This window comes from Anomaloglossus baeobatrachus, chromosome 6 (genome assembly GCF_048569485.1).
Source record: "Anomaloglossus baeobatrachus isolate aAnoBae1 chromosome 6, aAnoBae1.hap1, whole genome shotgun sequence".
NCBI lineage: Eukaryota > Metazoa > Chordata > Amphibia > Anura > Aromobatidae > Anomaloglossus > Anomaloglossus baeobatrachus.
In genome coordinates, this window is record NC_134358.1 from 85,207,128 (window position 1) to 85,230,904 (window position 23,777).

Below are 23,777 nucleotides of genomic sequence, written 5' to 3' on the forward strand. Positions count from 1 at the left end.
CCTATATACTAATTTCCCTGCTGGTAAATGGCATTCTGAATCTGCCCAATGCCCACTCCCTGGGGGAAGTGAGCTTTATCCCTCCCAACAGCAAAATAATCATCCATGGTAGCGCGTCGTCCCATATGGGCTTGATACCATGATTTACATGAGCCGGTGTCCTCACCAGAACTCTACAAATCTGACGCATGTGCACGGCTTAGTTCACATCATTGAGCGTCTGAAGCCAGATGTACTCATCCCAGCATCAGAAAAGCATAGTGCGCATGACCCGAAGTGCAGGAGACGGCTGTTCTTTGGCTCTTCCATGTGCGTGAGCCGTCTTCTGAATCTCCAGTCATGCAGAGTGCATCTCTCTGAAGCCGGGACGCGTTTACCTGGCTGGCTTCAGAGTGTCAATAATGTGAGTAAGCAAAGCTGCGTGCAAGGTTTGTAGAGCACTGGCGATGACGCCGCCTCTTGTAAACCATATTATATTGCCCACAGGGACCTGATAACAAGCTGAGTGGGCAGACTAGTCTGGGGAAACTAATGGTCATGTCACACATAACGACAGCAACGACGACGACGCTGCTAAGTCGCCATTTTCTGTGACGTAGCAGTGACCTTGCTAGCGATGTCGCTGTGTGTGACATCCAGCAACGACCTGACCCTTGCTGTGAGGTCGCCGGTTGTTGCTGAATGTCCTGGACCATTTTTTGGTCGTTGCTCTCCCGCTGTGAAGCACACATCGCTGTGTGTGACAGCGAGAGAGCAATGAACTGAATGTGCAGGGAGGCGGCTTCTGCGGAAGCTGGTAACCAAGGTAAATATCGGGTAACCAAGCAAAGGCTTTGTTACCCGCTATTTACCTTAGTTACCAGCGTCCACAGCTTCTTGAAGCCGGCTGCCTGCACATGTAGCCAAGGTACACATTGGGTAACAGTAAGTATAGCGGTTTGCTTATTAACCCGATGTGTACTCTGGCTATGAGTGCAGGGAGCCAGCGCTAAGCGGTGTGTGCTGGTAACCAAGGTAAATATTGGGTAACCAAGCGAAGCACTTTGCTTGGTTACCCGATATTTACCTTAGTTACCAAGCGCAGCATCGCTTCCACGCGTCACTGCTGGTTGGGGGCTGGTTGCTGGTGAGATCTGCCTGTTTGGCAGCTCACCAGCGACCATGTAGCGACGCAGCAGCGATCCTGATAAGGTCAGATCGTCGCCGTGATCGCTGCTGCGTCGTTACGTGTGACCTAGGCTTAACGCCTCGTCAGCTAGTCAAAGGATTCATTTGCATATCATAAACAGACTTTCAAAATACATTTACTAAAGGTCTGTTTGCGTGCAATGTAATGAGAGCAGGAAATTTGTCTAGGTCCCTTTTTAAATATACAACTAGCAATTCAGTTCTATCTCCTGAATGGACAATGTCTGGACTTGACGTAGCTGATCACTTATTTCATGGAAGGGTCTTTTGATTTTCGTCGTCTTTTTTGAATTGTCGTGTATTCATCTTCTCTGGACACTGAAGACAACTTTGGATATAAAGTGTAGAGCTTGTGAGGGTTTCTGCGGCCTGTCACATTCACAGTCTGAAGGTTTGTATTCCTGTGACATGGGGATCAATCAGTACAGTTAAATTACTGGTACAAATAAAGCTCTATTTGTGAGGCAGGGTTCATTGTGTGGGGTATTGCTACGAGGTAACACAAGTGCACATCGATGACACTGTATTGTTTTTTACGCTGCTTTTTTGCAGTTGTGTTAGGCATGTGCCTGTAATGTTCCCTTATTCCATATAAAAAGAGCAGTGACTTTACCATTGCTTTTTACAACCGGCATTGTATCCCATAATAGTGCTGACTGCTTTTGCATACATGAGATCCGGTGCTGTGTGTGATATCAGTAGATGCGGTCGTTATGTATACCAGGCCAGAAGCGCCGCTGTTCTTTCCAGTTATTGCTGTCGAAGCGGCAGATTGTATATCTAGATTATATCAAGAATGTGTGGACCTGGCCGAGTCCTCGCTTAGCTGTCAGCCATGTCCTCTCTATTGGAGGATCGGGGGAGATTTTGATACATGTCTGATTTTGGACTGCCAGTCCATTTGTTCTCCCGGAGATGAGCCCCTGCTTGTCTGGCAATGGCTTTTTTTTTATACACAGGAGGGCTCCTGTGTATGGGTTAGACGGCCACGTTCACTGCCCGCTGACAGCCTTATCCTGTGTGGTGGGCTAAACATTGTCGTCTCGTTTCTACAAACTGGTTCAAGTACAAGATGAGTAGAACAATACCAATCCTAGCCCGGTAGGTTAGGTAATTGTATGATCTGCTATTGCCCATTATTTTTTTTTCATACCAACTACAATATGTTCAGATATTTCTCCCCTTTGATTTTCTGTCATTAACAATGGTGTTTATTGGGCTTTGTCAAAGAGTCATTGAATATAGAGAACTGTGGAAAAAGAAGCGCAATAGGGTCTTACCCCAATAGGAAAAAGGGGCTTAAATGACGTGGTTCAACTCACCAATGGAAGTTGTGGCAGTCACAACTCCTATATAAGCATGTAACTCCAGGCCACGGCAGCAGTCACCACATTGGCTGATAGCAGAAAGTAGTAGACATGGGTTTACAATGGCCGCGCCAATGACCAAAGGACGATGGAAGTATAAGATTAATTTTGCTTTATTTTCATGCTCAGGTCAACACGTTTCAGGAGACTCCGCTCCCTTCATCAGGACAAACAGGCAAAAGAACATCAAATCTTAGATTTAGATCTTAGATCTAAGATTTGATGTTCTTTTGCCTGTTTGTCCTGATTAAGGGAGCTGAGTCTCCTGAAACGCGTTGACCTGAGCATGAAATAAAGCAACATTAATCTTATACTTCCATGGTCCTTTGGTCATTGGTGCGGCCTTTGAAAACCCATCTCTACTACTTTCTGCTATAGAATCATTGAATGGTAGAGTTGGAAGGGACCTCAAGGGCCATTGGGTCCAGCCCCCCCACGAGTGCAGGCTTTCCTAAATCATCCCAGCTATATGTTTATCCAGTTTCCGCTTGAAGATTTCCATTGATGGAGAGCTTGTGCACACAGTGCGTTTCTTTATCGTGTTTTAATACCTTTTTGTTATGTGATTTTGAGTGCATTTTTGTCACTGAAAAACTTGTAGAGTGCACATGTTAAGTATTTTTCCTTGCAGATTTGGTTCAGAACATATGTAGCGTGTCAATTCTTTCTGCATTTTTGCAGCGTTTTTTTTCACTCATTGAATTCAATTTGAAAAACGTATCAAATACGCAACAAAAAACCATCAAAAACTTGTGTTTTTGCTGCCAAGAGATGCTGAAATGGTGCAGCCCAATACTCAAAATGTGCACATAGCCTTACTCTAGTTGTAAAGAGAAGCTGGCAGGCACGCAACTGAAGCTGATGAGAATCGCACTGAAAGTGAGTGATTATAGCACCTGAAATGGGACTGGATCTGGGTAATTAGCGTATCATGAGCCGTGATATAAAAATGTTTTTGTCACTCGTATCGGCAGAATTTTGGAGTAGCACAAACCAGATGAAAATATAGAAAAAAAATCCAGCTTTGGAACATACTGGTGACCGTGTTGGAGACCTCAAGGATCCTGACGGCTTCTCATTAAAGTATCCCCACTCGTGTTTAGAGTGGCATGACATCGTAGAATTCTGTTAGACTTTACCAATCTGTCTGGTGTAAATTATAATGGCTTTGCCAGGCCAGGAGTGGACTCCCCCACCCAGGGAAAAGAGGCAAAGATGAGCCACTCTCCATATGTTACATATGGCTTTTCTGTGCTAGTGGAAGTGAGGATACGGTGCTCCTCGTTGGCATATAGTTAGTAGGCGCTACTGGCCCCAAAAATTGACTGAGTAATGGGTTTTGATATTTCACAATGTTAAGTGTTTATTGTTCAAGCCTTTATCATGCAATAAATGTTTTTTTTTTTGGTTTTTTTTTTTATAACTAGGAAATGCAACGTCTCCCCAAGCACCGCGGCCTTCTTTCATGGATTACTTTGATAAGCAAGACTCCAAAAATAAACCCCATGAGAACCACAACCAGAATGTCCACGACCAGTACCACATATCCAAGAATGTATTTCCCGACAACTGGAAGGTTCCTCCTGATGGTGATTTCGACTTTGTGAGTAACTATTATATAATTCCGTGTTTAGGCGTCTTTGTCCTCCATTGTGTCACACAGTTGTCACCCCTCTGTGCCCGATCTGGTACGCTTCCAGGTGTAGCAGAGCGGCTGTAGCACAAAAGAGACAGGGCTCTCATTCATCACTTAAAGTTAGGGCATAGCCGAGAATTCTCCTTACACCATTTCCTTCAAGGAAGGAGGCCACATGCAAAATACAGTGGGCAGATTGGTTTCACTGAGCCTCTGGGCCACATTAAGATGCATCAGGCACCGTGATGGGCACGTTTATTAAAGATCTTTTTCTTCATATTGATGCAATTTGCTTGTATGCCAGGAAACTCCCTCATTGTACACAACATGTTACATGTATCTACAGAGTGCTAATAATTCCACAGAGGTCTATAGATTCCATCTTGCTTTAATATGTAAATCAAAAAGGTCCGTGGAGCCTCTGTTAGGAGTCTCGACACAGAAACTAGCCAGATATCCCTCCGGGAAGGGCCCAGCCAAGAGGTGACTCTTTTTAGGAGACCACCATAACCACCATATTAAGTGGCCCTTTTAGTCAATATCCAACTTTTTGACAAGTTTAAAGATATGACAAGGGAAATACCAAGGCCAGGTATCCATCCACAGACAGCTGTTTCGGGGTATTGCCCCTCATCAGTGTGGAGTAGGATTCTGGCTGGGTGGGAGCAATGCCTAGTAGACCAACAAAACAAAACAATCGCTGATCTCGGGGAGACCAGCCAGAGAAAACACTGCCAGCAGCCAGCGAGGGCGCTCAACACAGTGAAATCCTAGGTACATTGCCCCCTGGGAAATATGCAAATCAAAAAGGTCCGTGGAGCCTCTGTTAGGAGTCTCAACACAGAAACCAGCCGGATATCCCTCCGGGAAGGGCCCAGCCAAGGGGTGACTCTTTTTAGGAGACCACTATAACCACCATATTAAGTGGCCCTTTTAGTCAATATCCAACTTTGCTTTAATATATGTATATAAGGCAAAAATAAGGTTTTCTATTCCATTCAATAGGAAAAAGAACAAGGTATTGTGCAGCTATCAATATATGATGTCTGCCCAGTGTTGAAACGTGTTTCACGGATTTTATACCTCTATTGCTTGTTTTTTATACTTTTGAGTAACATTTTAACAATCCAATTTGGATCCACTGTATTCCATCTGGACTTCCGCATCCTATAGCGCCCAAGGCTCCGTATTTTCTTCCATACTTCATCGTTTAGATAGCATCTTAGAGAATCCGACTCCAGTCATTTGTTTTCCTGAATTTTCAGCTCTCCTAATTTGTGTAAAAGTATAAAATGTGTCTTGTTGACAGTCCCTGACTTCATGTGTGACCGGTCGGGATGGACCCATGTGATCACCTCCTACATCTGCAGGGTTCTTGTCCCCTTATCAGATGTTTTTTTACATTGAAATTTCAGTTATGTTTCTATGTATATATATTTTTTTTCACCTGGAGAACAGACGTTTTCTCCTTGGCGGGTTGTGCTTTTCGCTGCATCTTATAATTAGTTAGTATGTGGTGTAATGTTTGTCTTCTGCAACTATGAGAAGGAACATCTGTAAGGGACAATCGTTTTCTTGATGAAAGAACAGATTTGCATAATTGTCAATTATCCTGAAAACACTTAATATTTCAGGTCTCTACAATACTGTTCATGAGACATTTACGAGGACTTTATATAATACAGAAATTACAAACTTATTTTGATATTTTGTGTACCAAGTGTGAAAAATAACTTGCGTAAGTTAAGATCCGGCATACACATGGCCGCCTTCTGTTGCCAGAATGCCTATGACCAGGCTGCAATTCTACATGTCCCAGCTTCTGCTTTTGCACACAAAGCTCTTATAACATGTGTGTATTCTAATGCTGTTCTTTGGAGATATTCCATTAATTTGGTACTCTGGGAAGATTAAATTTATTTATTTTTTTACCTTGAAAATTGCACTGGCCAGACGCCGAAAAACACATCCGTACTAATTAAAACCTTATTTCAAGCTCCACGGCTCCTAATTTCCCTCATTGCAGCCCACTTTACTTGATTCTCTCCATTCTGGTAAAAAATAGAAGCAAACATTCCTCTACTATCCCTGCCCTCAAAAACTATAACTCTTAGATGTACAATACTGTTTCTTTACCTGTAATTCAGTGTGACGCTGGAGTTGCTCCTTGATGCTTCCCCTCCCTTCTGGGACTTTACATAACACATCAGGGGGCACGGCCTGCTCCATGCTGTTGGTAACAGCCAGCCCATGATATTGCTTCAGTTTGAGAGCAAGGGGTGGGGCCAGCCTTCTGTTCTCAGACTGCAGAGAAGCAGCTATTATCAGGGGGCTGGCTAGTCCATCAGCATGGAGCAGGCCATGCCCTCCCCAATCCCCCTGTTCTCAGACTGCAGAGAAGCAGCTATTATCAGGGGGCTGGCTATTCCATCAGTATGGAGCAGGCCATGCCCTCCCCAATCCCCCTCTTCTCAGACTGCAGAGAAGCGGTGTGTTGTCCCAGAAGGGAGGGAGAGCAGCTCCAGCTTCACACTGAATTACAGGTACAGAATTAGTGTGTCGCCCGGGGACCAGGGGTACTCAGATCCGGGCCACAGAGTCACTTCTGTGGGTATCACGGTAGCGTGACCCGGTCTGTGATCCCAGGCTCCACAGTAAAAGGGGATTTGGGTAAGGGAGATTGTCCGTGATGCCACCCACGGTTGTGGTGAAGTTGGAACACCACCGCTGCTTTGGACGGGGATCCCGGGAGCGATGGTATGGAGCAGCTAGATGTTATTTCTCCCCTCCGTGGGTAGGGGGTTGGTTGTCCTGGGGCCCGGTGATGGGGTAAGCAGGGAGCAGGGCGCAGTGCTGCAGTGCGGTGCCCGAGGGCACGGGTGTACTCACAAGTAAGTCACACAGAGTCACTGGTAAACTAGGAATTGCCGGTGTCCGCAGCCTTCGGTACGGGGGTGTTAGTGTACCACACACGGTGCAGCAGCCCTTGTTGTTCCTTCCCTGCAGCCAAGTGCCTTTCTCTCTGCTCTCTTCCTCTTTCTCCTCAGCCGGGAACGGGGAATCACTCCCCTGTAGTGATCCGGGTACCCAGGTACCGAGGGGCCATCGCCCTGCTCTGGCTACCTGTTCTGGCCCCTTCCTCACTACGGCCGGTCCCGGCCCTTTCAGAGACGCCTCGCTCCCCACCTGGGAGCTACAACTTCAGACTTCTGTCCTGTCTGCCCTCCACACACTCTCTGCTCCAACCCCTCCCCTCTCCTCTGCTTTTCTCTTACACTGGGGCTGTGGTTTGTCTGGCTGCATCGGTGTGAGATCAAATTACCAAATTAACTCTTTCTGTGACAACCTGGCTGTGCCAGGGCGTCACATTAGCACTGGACATCTCATCTTTTTAGTTTCAAGTAAGGGACAGTAGAAGGTTTTTTGTTGTTTTTTTTTGTTTTTTTTATATCTCCCCGGAGTACCCCTTTAAAAGTGGTTGTGTTTTTTTTTTTTTTGCAGCCCTTTATGTAAGATTGAGGCCACACGGGGATTACTGCGAGTCCTCGCATGACACTCGACTCACGCTTGCAGCACAGCGGGAGACGAGTGTCTTGCGACTGTGGTCTGATCGTGCGATCAGACCACAGTTGCGGAGGGGGAAGCCGACGCTGCGGAGGAGATGGAGGGATTTATCTCCCTCTCTCCTCCGTTCCCGGCTATTGCGATTCTTGCACTGCACTCGCGTTACACCGGTGTACTGCGAGTGCAGTGCGATGTTTCTCTCGCCCCATAGACTTGAATGGGTGTGAGTGGAACAAGATCGCATTTCACCAGCAGCATGCTGCGACTGTTTTCTCGGTCTGATTAGGGCTGAGAAAATAATCTCTCATGGGAGCTGCCCCATAGAGTAATATTGGTCCGAGTGGAATACGATTATTTTTTTCTCTCATTCCACTCACTCCGTATTACTTGCCGTGTGTGCTAGCCCTAAAGGAAAGTTTCACAATATATCAATTATCAGTCCCCTCTCTCCATAATGTCCATAGAGTTTCTAATGGCAAATATTCTACAAACATTTCCTAGAACTTAAATGCTCACAATTTAATCTCATATGACGGATCATGGACTAGTCAGTGTGCAAATCACTTAATTTAAAAATCAGATTGGGACTCCCCCCTATATCGCTCTGATGTGTTAGCCAGTGGGTGGCCTCACGCAATTTCCTGCTGTCGTGTATAATCCGGCTATAGCAGCAGAGACACCAATGCAAAATTATGGAATGAGTGACATGTCTGTATCTCTTCTCATTTGCTTTACTGTCGGTCAAACTGCATACAGACATAACAGAGAGGCATTTTCATTTCAGAGAAGACAAGCTAATGGACATGAGAGAAAGTTCCAACATCTATAGTGCTGGTAGAATGCTCATGCAGAGGAATAGTCCATTTAAAAATAGTTAGACTGATGTGTGCACCAAAATCAGCTTTTGGTGGACACCAAGACCATACTTTTACACACTTTTTCAGTGGTTTTGTGTGACTGTAAAGCTGCACATTAAGGAAAGTCAAAAGTTTGATACATTTTTCGTAAGGTGGCCAAACGTTGATTTTTGTAAAGTACAGCCAACCATGAGTCAGAGAAATAAAGGATGAGGCATGTTGGATTTCAACATGTCCAATCTTTTCATATTCAGAGGAAATAACTTCCTTCGAGAGGTTTCTGGCATTGACTTCCTTCCTTCTTGCCTCTGAGAACACAATCCGAGCCAAGACGGGACGAGTGTCTGCCTGCCATCGAGTATGTACCACCACTGGCAGGTTAGTGATTCTTTGAAATCCGGCGTACCACTGCTTTGTGTACAACCTCCTAATATAAAAAAAATGCTCTAAAATTAAAACTTCATTTATGAACAGGGGTTTACATGTTTTTAGTAAAATTATAAAAAGTGAGTGGGCATGTGGGGTAACACAGCGCTTCTCCTGTACTTTGCCTGGTTTTTCCTGGCAGTTACCTGTCCTCAGTTTCTTGCCAATCCCGATAATATTCTTAATGACTTGGATCGACTCCTCTCCCTGACGGTGGCTCCTCGCAGGATTTCCTCCATATGTCCTTTTCAGTCGGATACAGGCACAACTTTAATCCCGACCTCGAGTTCCTGAATGATTTTTGCGAATCTTCTTATCCAATATTTACAGGTTTTGTGGCTGGAAATGAATAAAGACATGGAATTTTCTTTTTTTTTTTTTTTTTTTATTCGGTTCTTCTCCCTATATAATTTCACCTTGTAGAAGTCTTCCCTCCGCCTGTTTTAATCTCCGATATTGCAGGCAATAACTTCGCAATATTGTGCCATTAAAATGTAAAGTTGCTCTGGAGCCTGAGGGATTTCCATTTCTGCCATGATTGAATCAATTAGGTTTAGATGAAGCAAACGAAAGAAAAAAAAAAAAACGTTGCGCTGCGTTCTATCAGTTTCCTCAGCACCATGTGGAATGAAAATCTGTTTATTGCAGCAACACCAGTGTAATGATTTCTGTCACTTTGATGGAACTGTTTCCAGCCGGCCATGGTTTCCAGATTGTTTGGCATCGGACGGCGGCGTGCACATCTTCTGTGATTTCTTCTTTTTTTTTGTGTGTGCGTCTTCAGTAAGCTTCCTGTTTTAAGTACACAAATTCGAGGTCCTTCTAAAGATTCTGGAATAGTAACAGAACTTGAAAGAGCCATCTGTTAGAAGCGAGACAGAACATTTCAGTGGTTTAATGAGCAGAGGAAGAAAATTGGAAACATGGCCGACTGTGAAACACGGGAGTTGTGACCTTAAGCTGGAGGTTGCCACACAGGGATGCAATCTTCCCGTGGAATGTGGGACACGGGGGCTACTGGTAACAAAGCATGCGGAGATGTTACTGCGTAATTAATAAAGCATGGCGCGCCTTGGCCTGGATACAGCACAAATCTGCCTTCTGTGTTGAGTTTACTCAAGTTTAATTGCTTGCCATCATTTTTTCCACTTCATTGATTTTTTTTTTCTTTCCATGTAGCTTTGTTCAGACCATTAATATAAATATTCATAAAGATTTCGCACCCGTATGCCATTACTTAGCCATCTTATTTATGATGGTGGGAGTTACACCACGTGCTCACCCTTTTGTTTGCCTCCATGGTCTTATTACTTGTTACATACTCACCTCATTTGCCCTGACGCAGCGCGCTCTCGTGACACACCTATTTTGGAGCGGTACATTGGGCTTAGGTTAACATTTTTTGGAAACGAGGAGAACATCATACATGAAATGGTCTATTACAGTTGTTTTCCTGCTCTAATAAATCTGTTAGAGCTGGTATAAATTAAAGCTGGTGCGGCTGAGCGCATGCAAATACACTATGTTGGCCAACTGACGGCAGTATGATGTACCAGCACTATTTATGTAGTCATTGGCCACCCTGGCTGGGTTTATTTTGACCACCTGCATTCATCCACACCATCTGATGTCACTGTAAGGGTACGTGCCCACAATCCGGACCCACTGCGTCCTGGACGTGGCGGGTCCTGACCTGCGGGGCCATGAGTCTCCTCCGCAGGAGACTGCAGCAGCCTTTGTCTACGCTTGATGGAAATATGATGTACCAGCAAAATTTATGTAGTCATTGGACACCCTGGCTGGGTTTGGTTTGACCACCATCTGATGTCACTGTAAGGGTACGTGCCCACAATCCGGACCCACTGCGTCCTGGACGCGGCGGGTCCTGACCTGCGGGGCCATGAGTCTTCTCCGCAGGAGACTGCAGCGGCCTTTGTCTACGTCTGACGGCAATATGATGTACCAGCAAAATTTATGTAGTCATTGGACACCCTGGCTGGGTTTGGTTTGACTATGTGCATTCAGCCACTCCATCTGGTGTCACTTGTAAGGGTATGTGCCCACAATCAGAGCCCACTGCATCCTGGACACGGCGGGTCCTGACCTTCGGGGCCATGAGTCTCCTCCGCAGGAGACCGCAGCGGCCCGTGTCCACGATCACGGTTCGGGGCACTGCGGTCTCTCGCTTGTACGGAGGACACTTGCGACTCCGCAGCAAAGAATTGGCATGCTACAGCTCTGAAAACCGCACCGCAGGTCAGTTTCCGTTTCAGGAAAAACAATCTCAATGGGCATGGGATTTCTAGAACTGTACTGTACAACGAAGTGTTTTGGACACAGCAAAAACACGCTGCATCCAAAACGCTGCAAACACTGGTCTTGGGCACATAGCCGAATACTTTTTATTTTTCTTCCAATTTCATGCTAAATTGATGCTTCCTAGTCCTTCAAGCCCGTGCTGTCAAGTGTCACTGCAGCCGTTTTGACAATGTATTTGTGAGGAATATGGCATATCTATACAGGTCAGTCACCTGTCAATTATACATATTTCCACATATACTGACCTGCACCAAGTGGTTACCGTATTCAGGCTAGAACTCCAATACCTCCATTCTGGAACAAATTATAAAGGGTGAAAGGTAATTATAAGAAGGATGAATCCCCTGACTAAAGCAAGATCCCCTGGTGACAAAAGTAATTCAGGTAGGGAAGTGGGCAGGCGAGTCCTAGTTTTAGAGGCACTTCAAAGGGGACCTGGCAGACAGACATGCACCCAGGTAAAAAGTATAAAATTGGGGAGTGCGTAGTTTCCACAAATGACAGGCATATCTTTGGCCTCAGCACAGTAGGACGCACGTAACACACATTTTTCTTTAGGTGTGGGATGTGCATATCAGCCCATAATTAATAGCCGCTGGAAGACCATAGACACATCATGTTTCCTAGCTATGGATCAATAAAATCATAATAGGAAACATGATGGTAATATCTTCCACATGGGACGCTCAGAGGCGGAGAGGAAAGCTGCCATTTCATAATTCTCTGGAACCTGAAGGCACATCACATGTCTAGCCCTGTGATAGGTCACCAGGTGGGTGGTATGTAGGAGGTACATGACTTATTAAAAAGAAAAGCTGACATTTTGGAGGTGCTCTTCTCAGAGAGGTTATGTCCAGTAAATGTGTGTGGGGAGTACCAATTAAACCATTGGCTCCACAGCGCCTCCCCTATGCTGAGCTAGCACCATGCCTAATGGCAAGGAAACTGGTAACTGATCCATATGTGTATCTGCTTGCACCCATATCTTATTTGTATCTGTGTTTTTGACTATAATATCTGTAAATTTCTTGTTTATATATCGTTTTATGTAGTGTACCCTTAAGGTGATTAAATATATAATTTAATCCTGGTTGGTTGTTTTCTCTTGATCCATGAATCCCATGTCCGTGTGCTCTGTTTAGTATTACACGCTACCTGGGCTGGTTTCTGGCCCAATATAGTCCTGCTAACGGACCAGGCTTATATCTAATGAGGAAGTGGCAGCCTATTGGGCTGGCAAGGCCTGGTTTCACTGGAGCTAGTGAAAAGGGTCTTTCAGCCTGTCTGGGTTGTGAGCAGGTGGGTTGTTGCACCGGACTTTGCACGGTCTACTCTGTATATCTCCGTGCCCGCGTGGACAGGTGTCGTCGGTGTAACAGTGCGCCCTTGTGGTGTGTGGAAAGTCATGTGTAGGCGGAAGTGACGAGGTCGTATCTTGTGGCTCAGACATATTAGAGACGTCAGGGTGGGGCTGTGATGTGCGGGTTCGTCACATTGGTGGCAGCGATGGGATATCTACATTACCTGACTCGGGTAAGAGCAGTTTTGACAATGGAATTTATGAATTGTCATACAGATCTAACAAAGGTTATTTAGACACAGATAACACAGCACTTTTGACAATTGTGTTTGTGTAGTTTCGTACAGATCTAACAAAGGTTATCTTGACTTCCATCCCATAACAGCACTTTTGACAATGGTATTTATGTAGTGTCGTACAGATGTAACAAAGGTTATCTTGACTCAGATAACACTTTTGGCAATTGTATTTATGTAGTGGTGTACAGATCTAGCAGACGTTGCCTTGACACATAAGACCGCATTAGGATGTCACGGCATTGCTCTATAGGCCCCTTTACACGCTGAGACGTTCTAGCGATCCCACCAGCGATCTCGACCTGGCCGGCATCGCTGGAAAGTCTCTAACAGTCGCTGGTAAGCTGTCAAACAGGCAGATCTGGCCAACGACTCTTGAGTAATAAATCTGTCATGAAATCTCTTCCCTCCTAAATATTCCATAATCAACCGTGAGTGATATTATTGAGAATTACAAGATTTTAGTAATCACTGAAACTTATCCACAAAGTGGCCGACCACTTAGAGAGTGAGGTCACTGAGGCGCACAGTGCATAAAGGTTGCAAATGCTCTGGTGCGTCGGCATGGCTTTCCACAGCAGAGCAGCTGCGTTACATCACCAAGCACAATGTAAAGCGTCTGATAGAGTGGTGTAAATCACGCTGCTACTGGGCTCTGCAGCAATGGAAATGTATTCTGATGGAGGAGGCTGGGTTTGGTGGATGCCAGGAGAACATTACCTGCCTGTCTGCACTGTGCCAGCTGTAAAGATTTCTGGGGAAGGGATAATACTATGGCCTGGCTTTTCAGGGGTAGGGTTCGGCCCTTTAATTCAAGTGAGGGGAAATCTTCAAGGGTTTGTCCATTACTAGGACAACTCTTTCTGATTTCACTTTTTTCCCCCAGTGTAAATGAAAGACCCTGTATTCACCTCCTATTCTGGCGCTGTTCCAGCACTGTTGGTTATCGTGGTATGGGTCTCACGTGACATTGTGATCTCACGTGAGCCCCGCGTCTGATCACTGCTGGCTTATCTCGCCACGCTTACGGACCAAGTGAGCAATCAACAGGAAGTGAGTGTCAGCCACAGCGTTACTTACTGTTGATTTCTCGTTTGGTCCGAAGGCGAGATGAGAGAAGCCAGCGATCGTTGTCACAATGTCACGCGAGTTTTATTTTTACTGGGGGAAACTAGTGGGATCAGAAGGGGATGTCTTAGTAGTGGACAACACCTTTTAATGCTTTGGCATAGCAAGACATTGTGGACAATTGTAGCTTCCAATTTTGTGGAAATCATTTTGGCAAGGCCCTTTTCTGCTCAACAAAACTGTGCCCCAGTGCAAATAACAGTCCATGGTTGGAGGGGTTTGGTGTAGAAGAACGCGACTGGCCGCACAGAAACCCAACCTCAACCCCCATGAACTACCGTAGACCAGAGATTTGTGAGCCCGGATCTCTCCTCCAACATCCGTGTCACTGACCTCGCAACTGCTCTTCTGGATGAAGGGTCAAAAGTACCCACAGGCCTCTCCAAAATAAAAAAAAAGGCTTTCTGGAAGCTCTGCAGAGGGAGGGGGGGGAACGAGCGTCATAATGTCTATGGATTCAGAATGGGCTGTCATGAAAGCTTCTCCCAATACTTTTGTCCACATGGTGAATGTTGGAACTCGTCTGTTCCTGCCTTACCCTATGGCTCCTGACAGCTTCCCTCCAAGATGTTTCCTCTATTCTGGAAATATTTGTGGCGTAGTCTGTCATTTATTGTGTCCTGTATTCTGGTACTGGATGAACCCAGTGAGCCTGGAACATGGAGGAGCCGAAACAAACAGAGGCTCTAAGGAACATTTTATTTTGATTTCTGAAAACTGTCTTAAATTAGACATTACGACTTGTCTTGTACCAAATGTATGTTACAGTAATTATGTCATTTTAAGGAAATGTGGAGAATATGCAACAGCTGCTCCAAACCAGCACCAGATCAAACCTCAGTAATAAATAGTCCGGAAGCCTGTTGTTTAGCAGAATATTCCATTGTCTGCTTTGGCCGGAACTGACAGAACTATGTAGTCAGCTGACCCGATCTGTCTGTACGGTTATTACAAAGCGCTGGCAGCCACATTGGGTCATAATTTATATCCACAGCGAGAACTTAATCCATGTCAGTAGGGGCTTCTGGCTCCCGGGCTGAGCTACTGATTCATGTAGGTTTTTCAGAACATTGAGAAAGTACTAATTATATGCTAGTAAATTGGGCTGTTTTTAAAAGTAGCTGTAACATCTTCAAGACTATGCAATTATTCTTCAAAGCTTAAAGTGTAACCGTCAATTTCATTTGTATTAAATAAGTAAGTTTGTAATATATCTTATCAGGGAAATCCGCTTTCTCCTCCTGGTCTGATCTTACACTAAATTTATGGCTTTTAGGGAACCGGTATGCAGGTTTTTCCACCGCCAGTGAGCCCTTATATACAACATTGCAGAATACTGTACACTGGAGGTCAAAATTAGAGAACAATGTATGATCACTTGCTTTTTTCAGAAATAATGGCATCTACATTGATCAACATTTGAAGGTTTTTTTTCTAAGGGGTGCACCATGCCACTAGAACACTGTTTTACAAAAGATCAAAAGTTTATCAACATAAAACCTGTATTTTGCCCAAAACGTGATAATCGTAATTGGAGAACAGCAATAACTGTAGCACAGAGAAAGATAACTACATTTTCAGATGGTAACAACAGTCACCATCAGTAGGACGTGTACCGGCCGTCGCTGAGAATGACTTCAGTATATCTACGGCCACAGGACATCACTAGTCTCTCACACTGCTCTGGTGTGATTTTGGTCCATTCTTCTTCCAGTCTCTTCCACAGTTCTGTGATTGCTGTGGATTGCTTAGCCATAACTTTGTCTCCAAGGATATTCCAGAGGTTTTCTATTGGGTTTAGATCAGGACTCTGGGCTGGGCCATTTCATGGTTTCAATGTTTTCTGTTTCAAGGAACTGTTTTACCCGTTTTGCTGTGCGACAGGGACAGCATTCTCCTGCATAAAAATTGCTGGCTGATTGAATGATGAACACAAGTAAGGAACCATGTGTTGTTGAAGAAGGTTCTGATACACACTTGCATTCACTCTACCATCTAGCTGTATGAAAGGTCCTGCTACAGAACACATTCACCAGACCATGACACTTCCCTTTCATTGACTTTTTAACACACTTTAGATTCAGGCTTTCCCCAGTTTGTCGATTAACATAATGTTTCACATCAGACCCAAGTAAATTAAACTTACTTTCATCACTAAAATGAACTCTGGACCACCTCTCCTCTGTCTACACAATATGCTCCTTTTGATGTTTTTCTGCTAATGAGAGGTTTGGTCACTGCAGAGTGGACTTTCAGTCCAAATGCTCTTAAATGTCGTGACCCTGTTTGACAAGACAGATCCTTACATTTATCTGATTTACATTTTTATGTGGTTTTGAAAAAATTGAATTTATGAAAGAGGCTTAAAATACTCATGTTAGGATATCACATAGGACTACGAAATGACCATACCATTATTTAGGGAATTGTGTGGTGTTTTCTAATTTTGATCTACAGTGTATATAAGTGCCCAGACTGCCCTGTAGAAGGTAAAAAAGAGCCTTTGTTATATGCAACTGTGGGCGGTTCGGTCCGAAGGGTGTTGCTGGTGTTGGGTACAGCGCCTCCTCTATCCTGTGCAGTCGCCGACCTCCTTCCCTGCCCCGTTTGGATGACGTGCCATACGTCATCCACACAGAGTCCTCCATTGCTCTCCTGCGCATGCGCACTTTGATCTGCCCTGCTGAGATCAGATCAAAGTGTTCTAGTGCGCGGGCATTCTAAGGGCGGCTTTGCACGTTGTGACATCGCAAGCCGATGCAGCGATGTCGCACGCGATAGTCCCCGCCCCCGTCGCAGGTACGATATCGTGTGATAGCTGGCGTAGCGAAAATTATTGCTACGCCAGCTTCACATGCACTCACCTGCCCTGCGACCGTCGCTCTGGCCGGCGACCCGCCTCCTTCCTAAGGGGGCGGGTCGTGCGGCGTCATAGCGACGTCACACGGCAGGCGGCCAATAGCGGCGGAGGGGCGGAGATGAGCAGGGTGTAAACATCCCGCCCACCTCCTTCCTTCCGCATATCCTACGGAAGCCGCGGTGACACCAGTAGGAGATGTTCCTCGCTCCTTCGGCTTCACACACAGCGATGTGTGCTGCCGCAGGAGCGAGGAACAACATCGGACCGTCGCGTCAGCGTAATCATGGATTACACCGACGCTACACCGATGATACGATTACGACGATTTTGCGCTCGTTAATCGTATCATCTAGGCTTTACACACTACGATGTCGCATGCGATGCCGGATGTGCGTCACTTTCAATTTGACCCCACCGACATCGCACCTGCGATGTCGTAGTGTGCAAAGCCCGCCTTAGACCTTTTCTTGCAGCTGCGTATTACAGTACTTTGCGCTGCCCTCAGCAGGGTAGATTAAAGTGCACATGTGCAGCAGCACAATGGCGGACTGTGTATGATGATGTAGGACACGGTAGATTGTAACCTTGCACAATTCAGAATTTCGGCATCTTCTCCCTCTGTCTTGCTTCCTAGATATTATTAATGTTGTCTTGTAAGGTTTATGATCTGCATTGCTGCCATAACAGTAGTGCGTCTTTCGCAGTAGAACATTGTTCCTGTATGGTAAGAGAAGCTGAAGCTTCACCAGTCCCATGCATTAAATATGAAGTTATGGGACTAGATACAATTGCTTGCTCAGTTGGATCTCTACAAAATTACCATGTGCAGGGGAATGAGTCCGGGATGTAGCATTTTGATGTGAGCAAACTGCATGTTTCATAAACTTATATTTTAAAATGTAATAAAAAAAATATATAAATAAAACATTTTAAAATTCTCATCAACACATTGTGATTGTGTTTTTTTTTTTTTTTTTGTTTTTTTTTATAATTTTATTTCTTTTTAAGTCTTTAACAAGTCAATTTTTGTTGTGGATACATTTTGGTTTTATCTAGGAAATTCCTTATTGGGTTCAAGGGAGAATCTGTAAAAATAACCAAAGAGCGCCCCACATGGAAGATATGGCTATCATATTTCTAGTTATTGTTTGATCTATCTATTGATATGAAACATGATAGGTCTGTGGGCTTCTTTTGCAGAGTTATTAATTATTGACTGCTACACACGTCTCATAATTTAGGGGAATTGTGTGGGACTTGCATGTTGCTGTCAGAAATCTGAAAATATGCCTGCCTTATTTGTGGGGACAACACACTCCCCAATATTGTAGTTCTTAAATCGGCCCCTCGAAGTCTACCAAAAGCCTTGATCTTTAAAGTTAGGTTATAAACTTGTAGTTCTCCGCCTAGATCTTCAGCAGTACAATTCGCTCAGCAGAGGGACTTGCTGGCCTCCTTGGACTTAATGGAATTTTGTCAGTTGCTGAGTAGATCTGGGGGAATCTCTGCCACAGGGCAAGGATGTGTGTAAATGAACAGTGACAGATGACTGACCTTTGACTGTCATAATCCTCCATAATATTTCTCAGAATATTCTTCCTCATAATCCGCACAGTCGACTTAAGCTACTGTCGATTAGGGAATCCCAAATAAAAAGATCCGTTCCCTCAGTACAATAACTGAAGAGGCTCCAAGATAAGACATAAGTAGTGTTGAGCGGATCCGAACTGTAAAAATCCGGATCCGCGCGGTTTCAGCGTCCGATCCGGGTCCAACCTGGTTGCGGGAATCCGGCTGCACGATCCGGATCCGGGATTTGTTTATTTTTTTTTTATTTTTCTTTTGCTCGCTCGCTCTCTCGCGCTCTCTCTCGCTCTCTCTCGCTCTCTCTCTCTCGCTCTCTCTCTCTCGCTCTCGCTCGCTCGCTCTCTCTCGCTCGCTCTCTCGCGCGCGCTCTTGCGCGCTCTCTCGCGCGCTCGCACTCTCACTCTCTCGCTCCCCATTCACATACATGGGTCCGGATCGTATCCGGACTTGTTTACCAACCCGCGATGGATCTGCCGGATTATTACAAGTCCGCTCAACTCTAGACATAAGGCTTAAAACAAGACACTAGTTGTAGATCTCCCCACTGATTATTGCCAGTTATTTTTGCATTTAAAAGGTTATTCCCTTCTCCAGGATCCTATCCCAATATGTAGTAGTAGTAGTAGTAATAATATTAGCAAATACCTCCAATTAGAAATGTAGTATAGTTCTCCTGATTAGGTATGTCTCTTACCTCATGTGCAGGGCATTGCAGCTTAGGTATCCATGGTTCCAACCACTCATGTAGTGACAGTTGCTTTGGTCATAACCATGGATACCTAAGCTGCAATGCCCTGCACATGAGGTAAGCGATATACCTAATCAAGAGAACTATACTACATATCTAATTGGCGGTGTTTGCTAATATCATTATTACATGTACTGTGTATTGGGATAGGATTTTGGAGATGGCAATATCCCTTTAACTCTCTTTAAAATAACTAATAAATATCTTTATTTTTATTTTTTTTGTAATGCTTTTTTCTAGTTTAATAATCGGCATCTGTAGCAGGACTGGAATCTTCTGGTTACAATTTCACACGATAAATCATTGCTTTGTGACTAAAGCATGGAGTGTCTGATTTTTCTTCTGCATCTGTTTCCTCCTAGGGATGTAATGCTGCTTTTGTGTCGGTTTTTTGGTTTTCTATTGTTTTTCTCCAATTCTGTGTTCTTTAATGCATCATGATTTATAATACATCATACACAACTGTTTCTGGTTTTGCACAGGAATATTAACTAGATGATTAAACATCGGTCTCAACATCCATCAGATTGACGAGTGACTCTTCCCTCATTAAACTTCATCGGGGAGAACTTAAGGCATAAGTAGCCTGACCTCCAGCCTGGAAACACTACATTTAGTGTTTGCTCCATATATTACATACTAAAGAGACAATATTATATAAAAAAGGACAAATCTCTATCATTCGGGACAAATTAATAAATTCTAATTGAGGGGCCACTATTTAAAGGGACGGTCTCGCTAACACATATGTTTCCAGACCCCTGTATGAGATCTGCTCAGCAGCCACTGCTCCAGCAAGCCTGGTCTACCCATGTAATACATTGATGGAAATGTTGTAAAAATTGCTGCCAACTGATAGTTTTGTTTTTTTTTTTCTTGCACCAGCTCCCTGTTAGCTAGACCGTTTTGTTACAAAAAACTGTTGTGTTCTTGTGACTGCCCCTTTAAGTGATTGAATAGGCGGGAAGCATATCAATTTAATCTGCTCACATAGTTCACAGGTAAAAGGAAATTTGTCTGTAGGATTTTGCTATTTATTCTGATGGCAACATAATTTGTGGATAGAGAGACTGACTCCAGTGAATTGTCACTTATTCAGCAGTTTACTATAGTTCAGTACAATCAGTGTTTTATCTGCAGGAGATTATCAGTAGAGGACTAGGTGTCCTGTACAGAGCAGTTCAGCTAATATGTGTAATCCCGCCCCCCACCACTGATTAACCGCTTACGCAGGAAGCTACCAATCAGTGTTGTGGGCGGGGTTATAAACAGCTCTGCATTCTGAACACTTATACATCTACAGCAGAGAGAACAGGGATTCTATCAAAACTGTAGCAAGCTATCCAGTAAGTGATACAACATTAGTCAGGCTCTCTGCCACTACATTATGCTGCTCTCAGATTACATAGCAGAAACCTGATGACAGATTCCATTTAAGATTAGCGTTACCAGCCCCGTCAGACACGTAGTGTGGGATTTTTTCCTGCATGGTGGCACTAGACACAATTCTTTCAATATATTGTTTTTTAAGTTGAGCTTCTCTATATTAGCGTATGACAATGCCGAGGGAAGGAAAAATCCATTTTAAATCTCTGTGGATTTTGCCCAAATTTGGACACACAAGGAATCTCCGGCTCTTTTTGGACAATTCTTTAGAAAATACATTTTCTAAATGATCCTAAAATTGCAGTATCGGCATGGAAAATCTGCAACAGAAATTGACCTGTAGGAAGTCCGAGATTTGTTAAAATCTCATTTACTTGACATAAACACGGACAGAAAATCCATAACATTTTCATTTTTTTAATTATCCTGATATCTTAGCGAACTGCACACTAAAAAGCAAAATTTTTTTTTTAAATAGTATTTAATAGTGTACTAAGATTTTTCTATTCGTACATCTTTTTGTTTTTTTTCCCCCAGTGGACTTTTTAGCCAAAGAAAATACAACTCTTGATTTGAGAATCTATAGCAAATAATTGTCACTTTCTAATTCGGTTCAAATACAAGGTGAGATTTTTATCACCACGTTCAGAAAATGACCTCTAAAATGGTCATTTCTTTAGAAAACCATGACCTCCTTCAAAAGTGGTAAAACTTCTGCATTTAAAGGGAACCTGTCACCAGGATTTTCCTTTGTGAGTGCGGCCACCACCAGTGAGCTCTTATATACAGCATTCCAGAATACTGTATATAAGAGCCCAGGTTGCTTTGTATAACAGAAAAAACACCTTTATTATACTCTCCTAGGGGGCGCTACGGTCCGATGGGTGTCTCTGCTCTTGGTCCACCGCCTCCTACCCAGCCCCATGTGGATAACACATCATTCACACTGAGGGCTTCATTGTGCTGTGCATGTGCACTTCTCTCTGCCCGGCTAAGGACCAATCAAAGTACTGTAGTGCGCATGTGTTAGCTGTCTATGATTTTTTTCCTCACGCCTGCGCAATACAGTACTTTGTCTGCTCTTAGTCAGTGCACATGTGCAGGAGCGCAATGGAGGACTGTGTGAATGACACAGGATCCATCAGCCACAAGGAGCAGGGAAAGTAGGGAATGAGAGGACAGCGACTGCACAAGATGGGTGTCGCTGCGGCGCCTCCTCCATCAGACTGGACCGCCCCCAGGTGAGTATTATAAAGGTGTTTTATTTGTGCTACAGTGCAGCCTGGACTCTTACAGTGGGTACGGAAAGTATTCAGACCCCTTTTTTTCACTTTGTTTCATTGCATCTATTTGGTAAATTCAAAAAAGTTTTTACTTTTTTTTCTCATTAATGTACACACTGCACCCCATCTTGACACAAAATAAAACCTAGAAATGTGGAACTTTTTGCAAATTTTGTAAACAAGAAAAACTGAAATATCACATGGTCATAAGTATTCAGACACTCATATTTAAGTCACATTCTGTCCATTTTCTTGTGATCCTCCTTCAGATGGTTCTACTCCTTCTTTGGAGTCCAGCTGTGCTTAATTAAACTGATAGGACTTGATTTGGAAAAGCACACACCTGTCTATATAAGACCTCACAGTGTATGTCAGACCAAATGAGAATCATGAGGTCAAAGGAACTGCCCAAGCTCAGAGACAGAATTATGGCAAGCCACAGATCTGGTCAAGGTTACAAAACAATTTCTGCACTAATGAAGGTTCCTAAGAGCACAGTGGCCTCCATAATCCTTAAATGGAAGAAGTTTGGGACCTCCAGAACTCTTCCTAGACCTTGTCTACCAGCTAAACTGAGCAATCGTGAGAGAAGAGCCTTGGTGAGAGAGGTAAAGAAGAACCCCAAAATCACTGTGGCTGAGCCCCAGAGATTCAGTAGGGAGATGGGAGAAAGTTGGACAAAGTCAACTATCACTGCAGCCCTTCGTCAGTCGGGCCTTTATGGCAGAGTGGCCCGACGGAAGCCTCTCCTCAGTGCAAGACATATGAAAGTCGACCTAGAGTTTGCAAAAAAAAAAAACAACACATGAAGGACTCCCAGACTACAAGAAATAAGATTCTCTGGTCTGATGAGACAGAACTTTTTGGTGATAATTCTAAGCGGTATGTGTGAAGAAAACCAGGCACTGCTCATCGCATGCTCAATACAATCCCAACAGTGAAACATGGTGGTGGCAGCATCTTGCTATGGGGATGTTTTTCAGCTGCAGGGACAAGGAAGACTGGTTGCAATTGAAGGAAAGATGAATGTGGCCAAGTACAGAGAAAACCTCTTCTAGAGTGCTCTGGACCTCAGACTTGGCTGAAGGTTCACCTTCCAACAAGACAATGACCCTAAGAAAACAGGTAAAATAACAAAGGAGTGGCTTCAGAACAACTCTGTGACCATTCTTGACCGGCCCAGCCAGAGCCCCGACCTAAACCCAATTGAGCATCTCTGGAGAGACCTGAAAATGGCGTCCACCAAAGTTCAACCATCCAACCTGATGGAACTGGAGAGGATCTGCAAGGAAGAATGGCAGAGGATCCCCAAATCCAGGTGTGAAAAACTTGTTGCATCATTCCCAAGAAGACTCATGGCTGTACTAGCTCGAAAGGTGCTTCTATTCAATACTGAGCAAAGGGGGAGAATACTTATGAACATGTCATATTTCAGATATTCTTGTTTAATTTTCAAAAATTTCTACATTTGTTTTTTTCTGTCAAGATGGGGTGCAGAGTGTTCATTAAAAAAAAGTTCATTTTTTTTATTAATTTACAAATGGCTGCAATGAAAAAATGAGTGAAACATTTAAAGGGGTCTGAATACTTTCCGTTCCCACTGTATATACACTATTCTGGAATGCTGTATATAAAAACTCACTGGTGGTGGCCGCAGGTTATGAGGAAAAACCTTGGGGACAGATTCTCTTTAAAATAGTTGAGGACCCATTGATCGGTCGTCCCCAGAGGTGGTCTCACAAACCGTTTATTGTAGAGCTACGGGGGGAAAAAAACCCACAAGTACAATAAAGGAGAGACTTGGATTATCAGTCCAAAATTGACTGGAGGGA

General features: G+C 44.1%; 1 protein-coding gene across 1 annotated transcript in view; it reads left to right on the top strand.

Moving 5' to 3' along the window:
* The window catches only part of STK3 (serine/threonine kinase 3), a 283,538-nt gene that overhangs the window by 207,224 nt on the left and 52,537 nt on the right, over positions 1 to 23,777 (top strand). Inside the window, exon 10 of the mRNA XM_075353079.1 lies at positions 3,983 to 4,158. Within this exon, the coding sequence (XP_075209194.1) occupies positions 3,983 to 4,158 (176 nt within the window). The remainder of the gene's footprint in view (positions 1 to 3,982; positions 4,159 to 23,777) is intronic.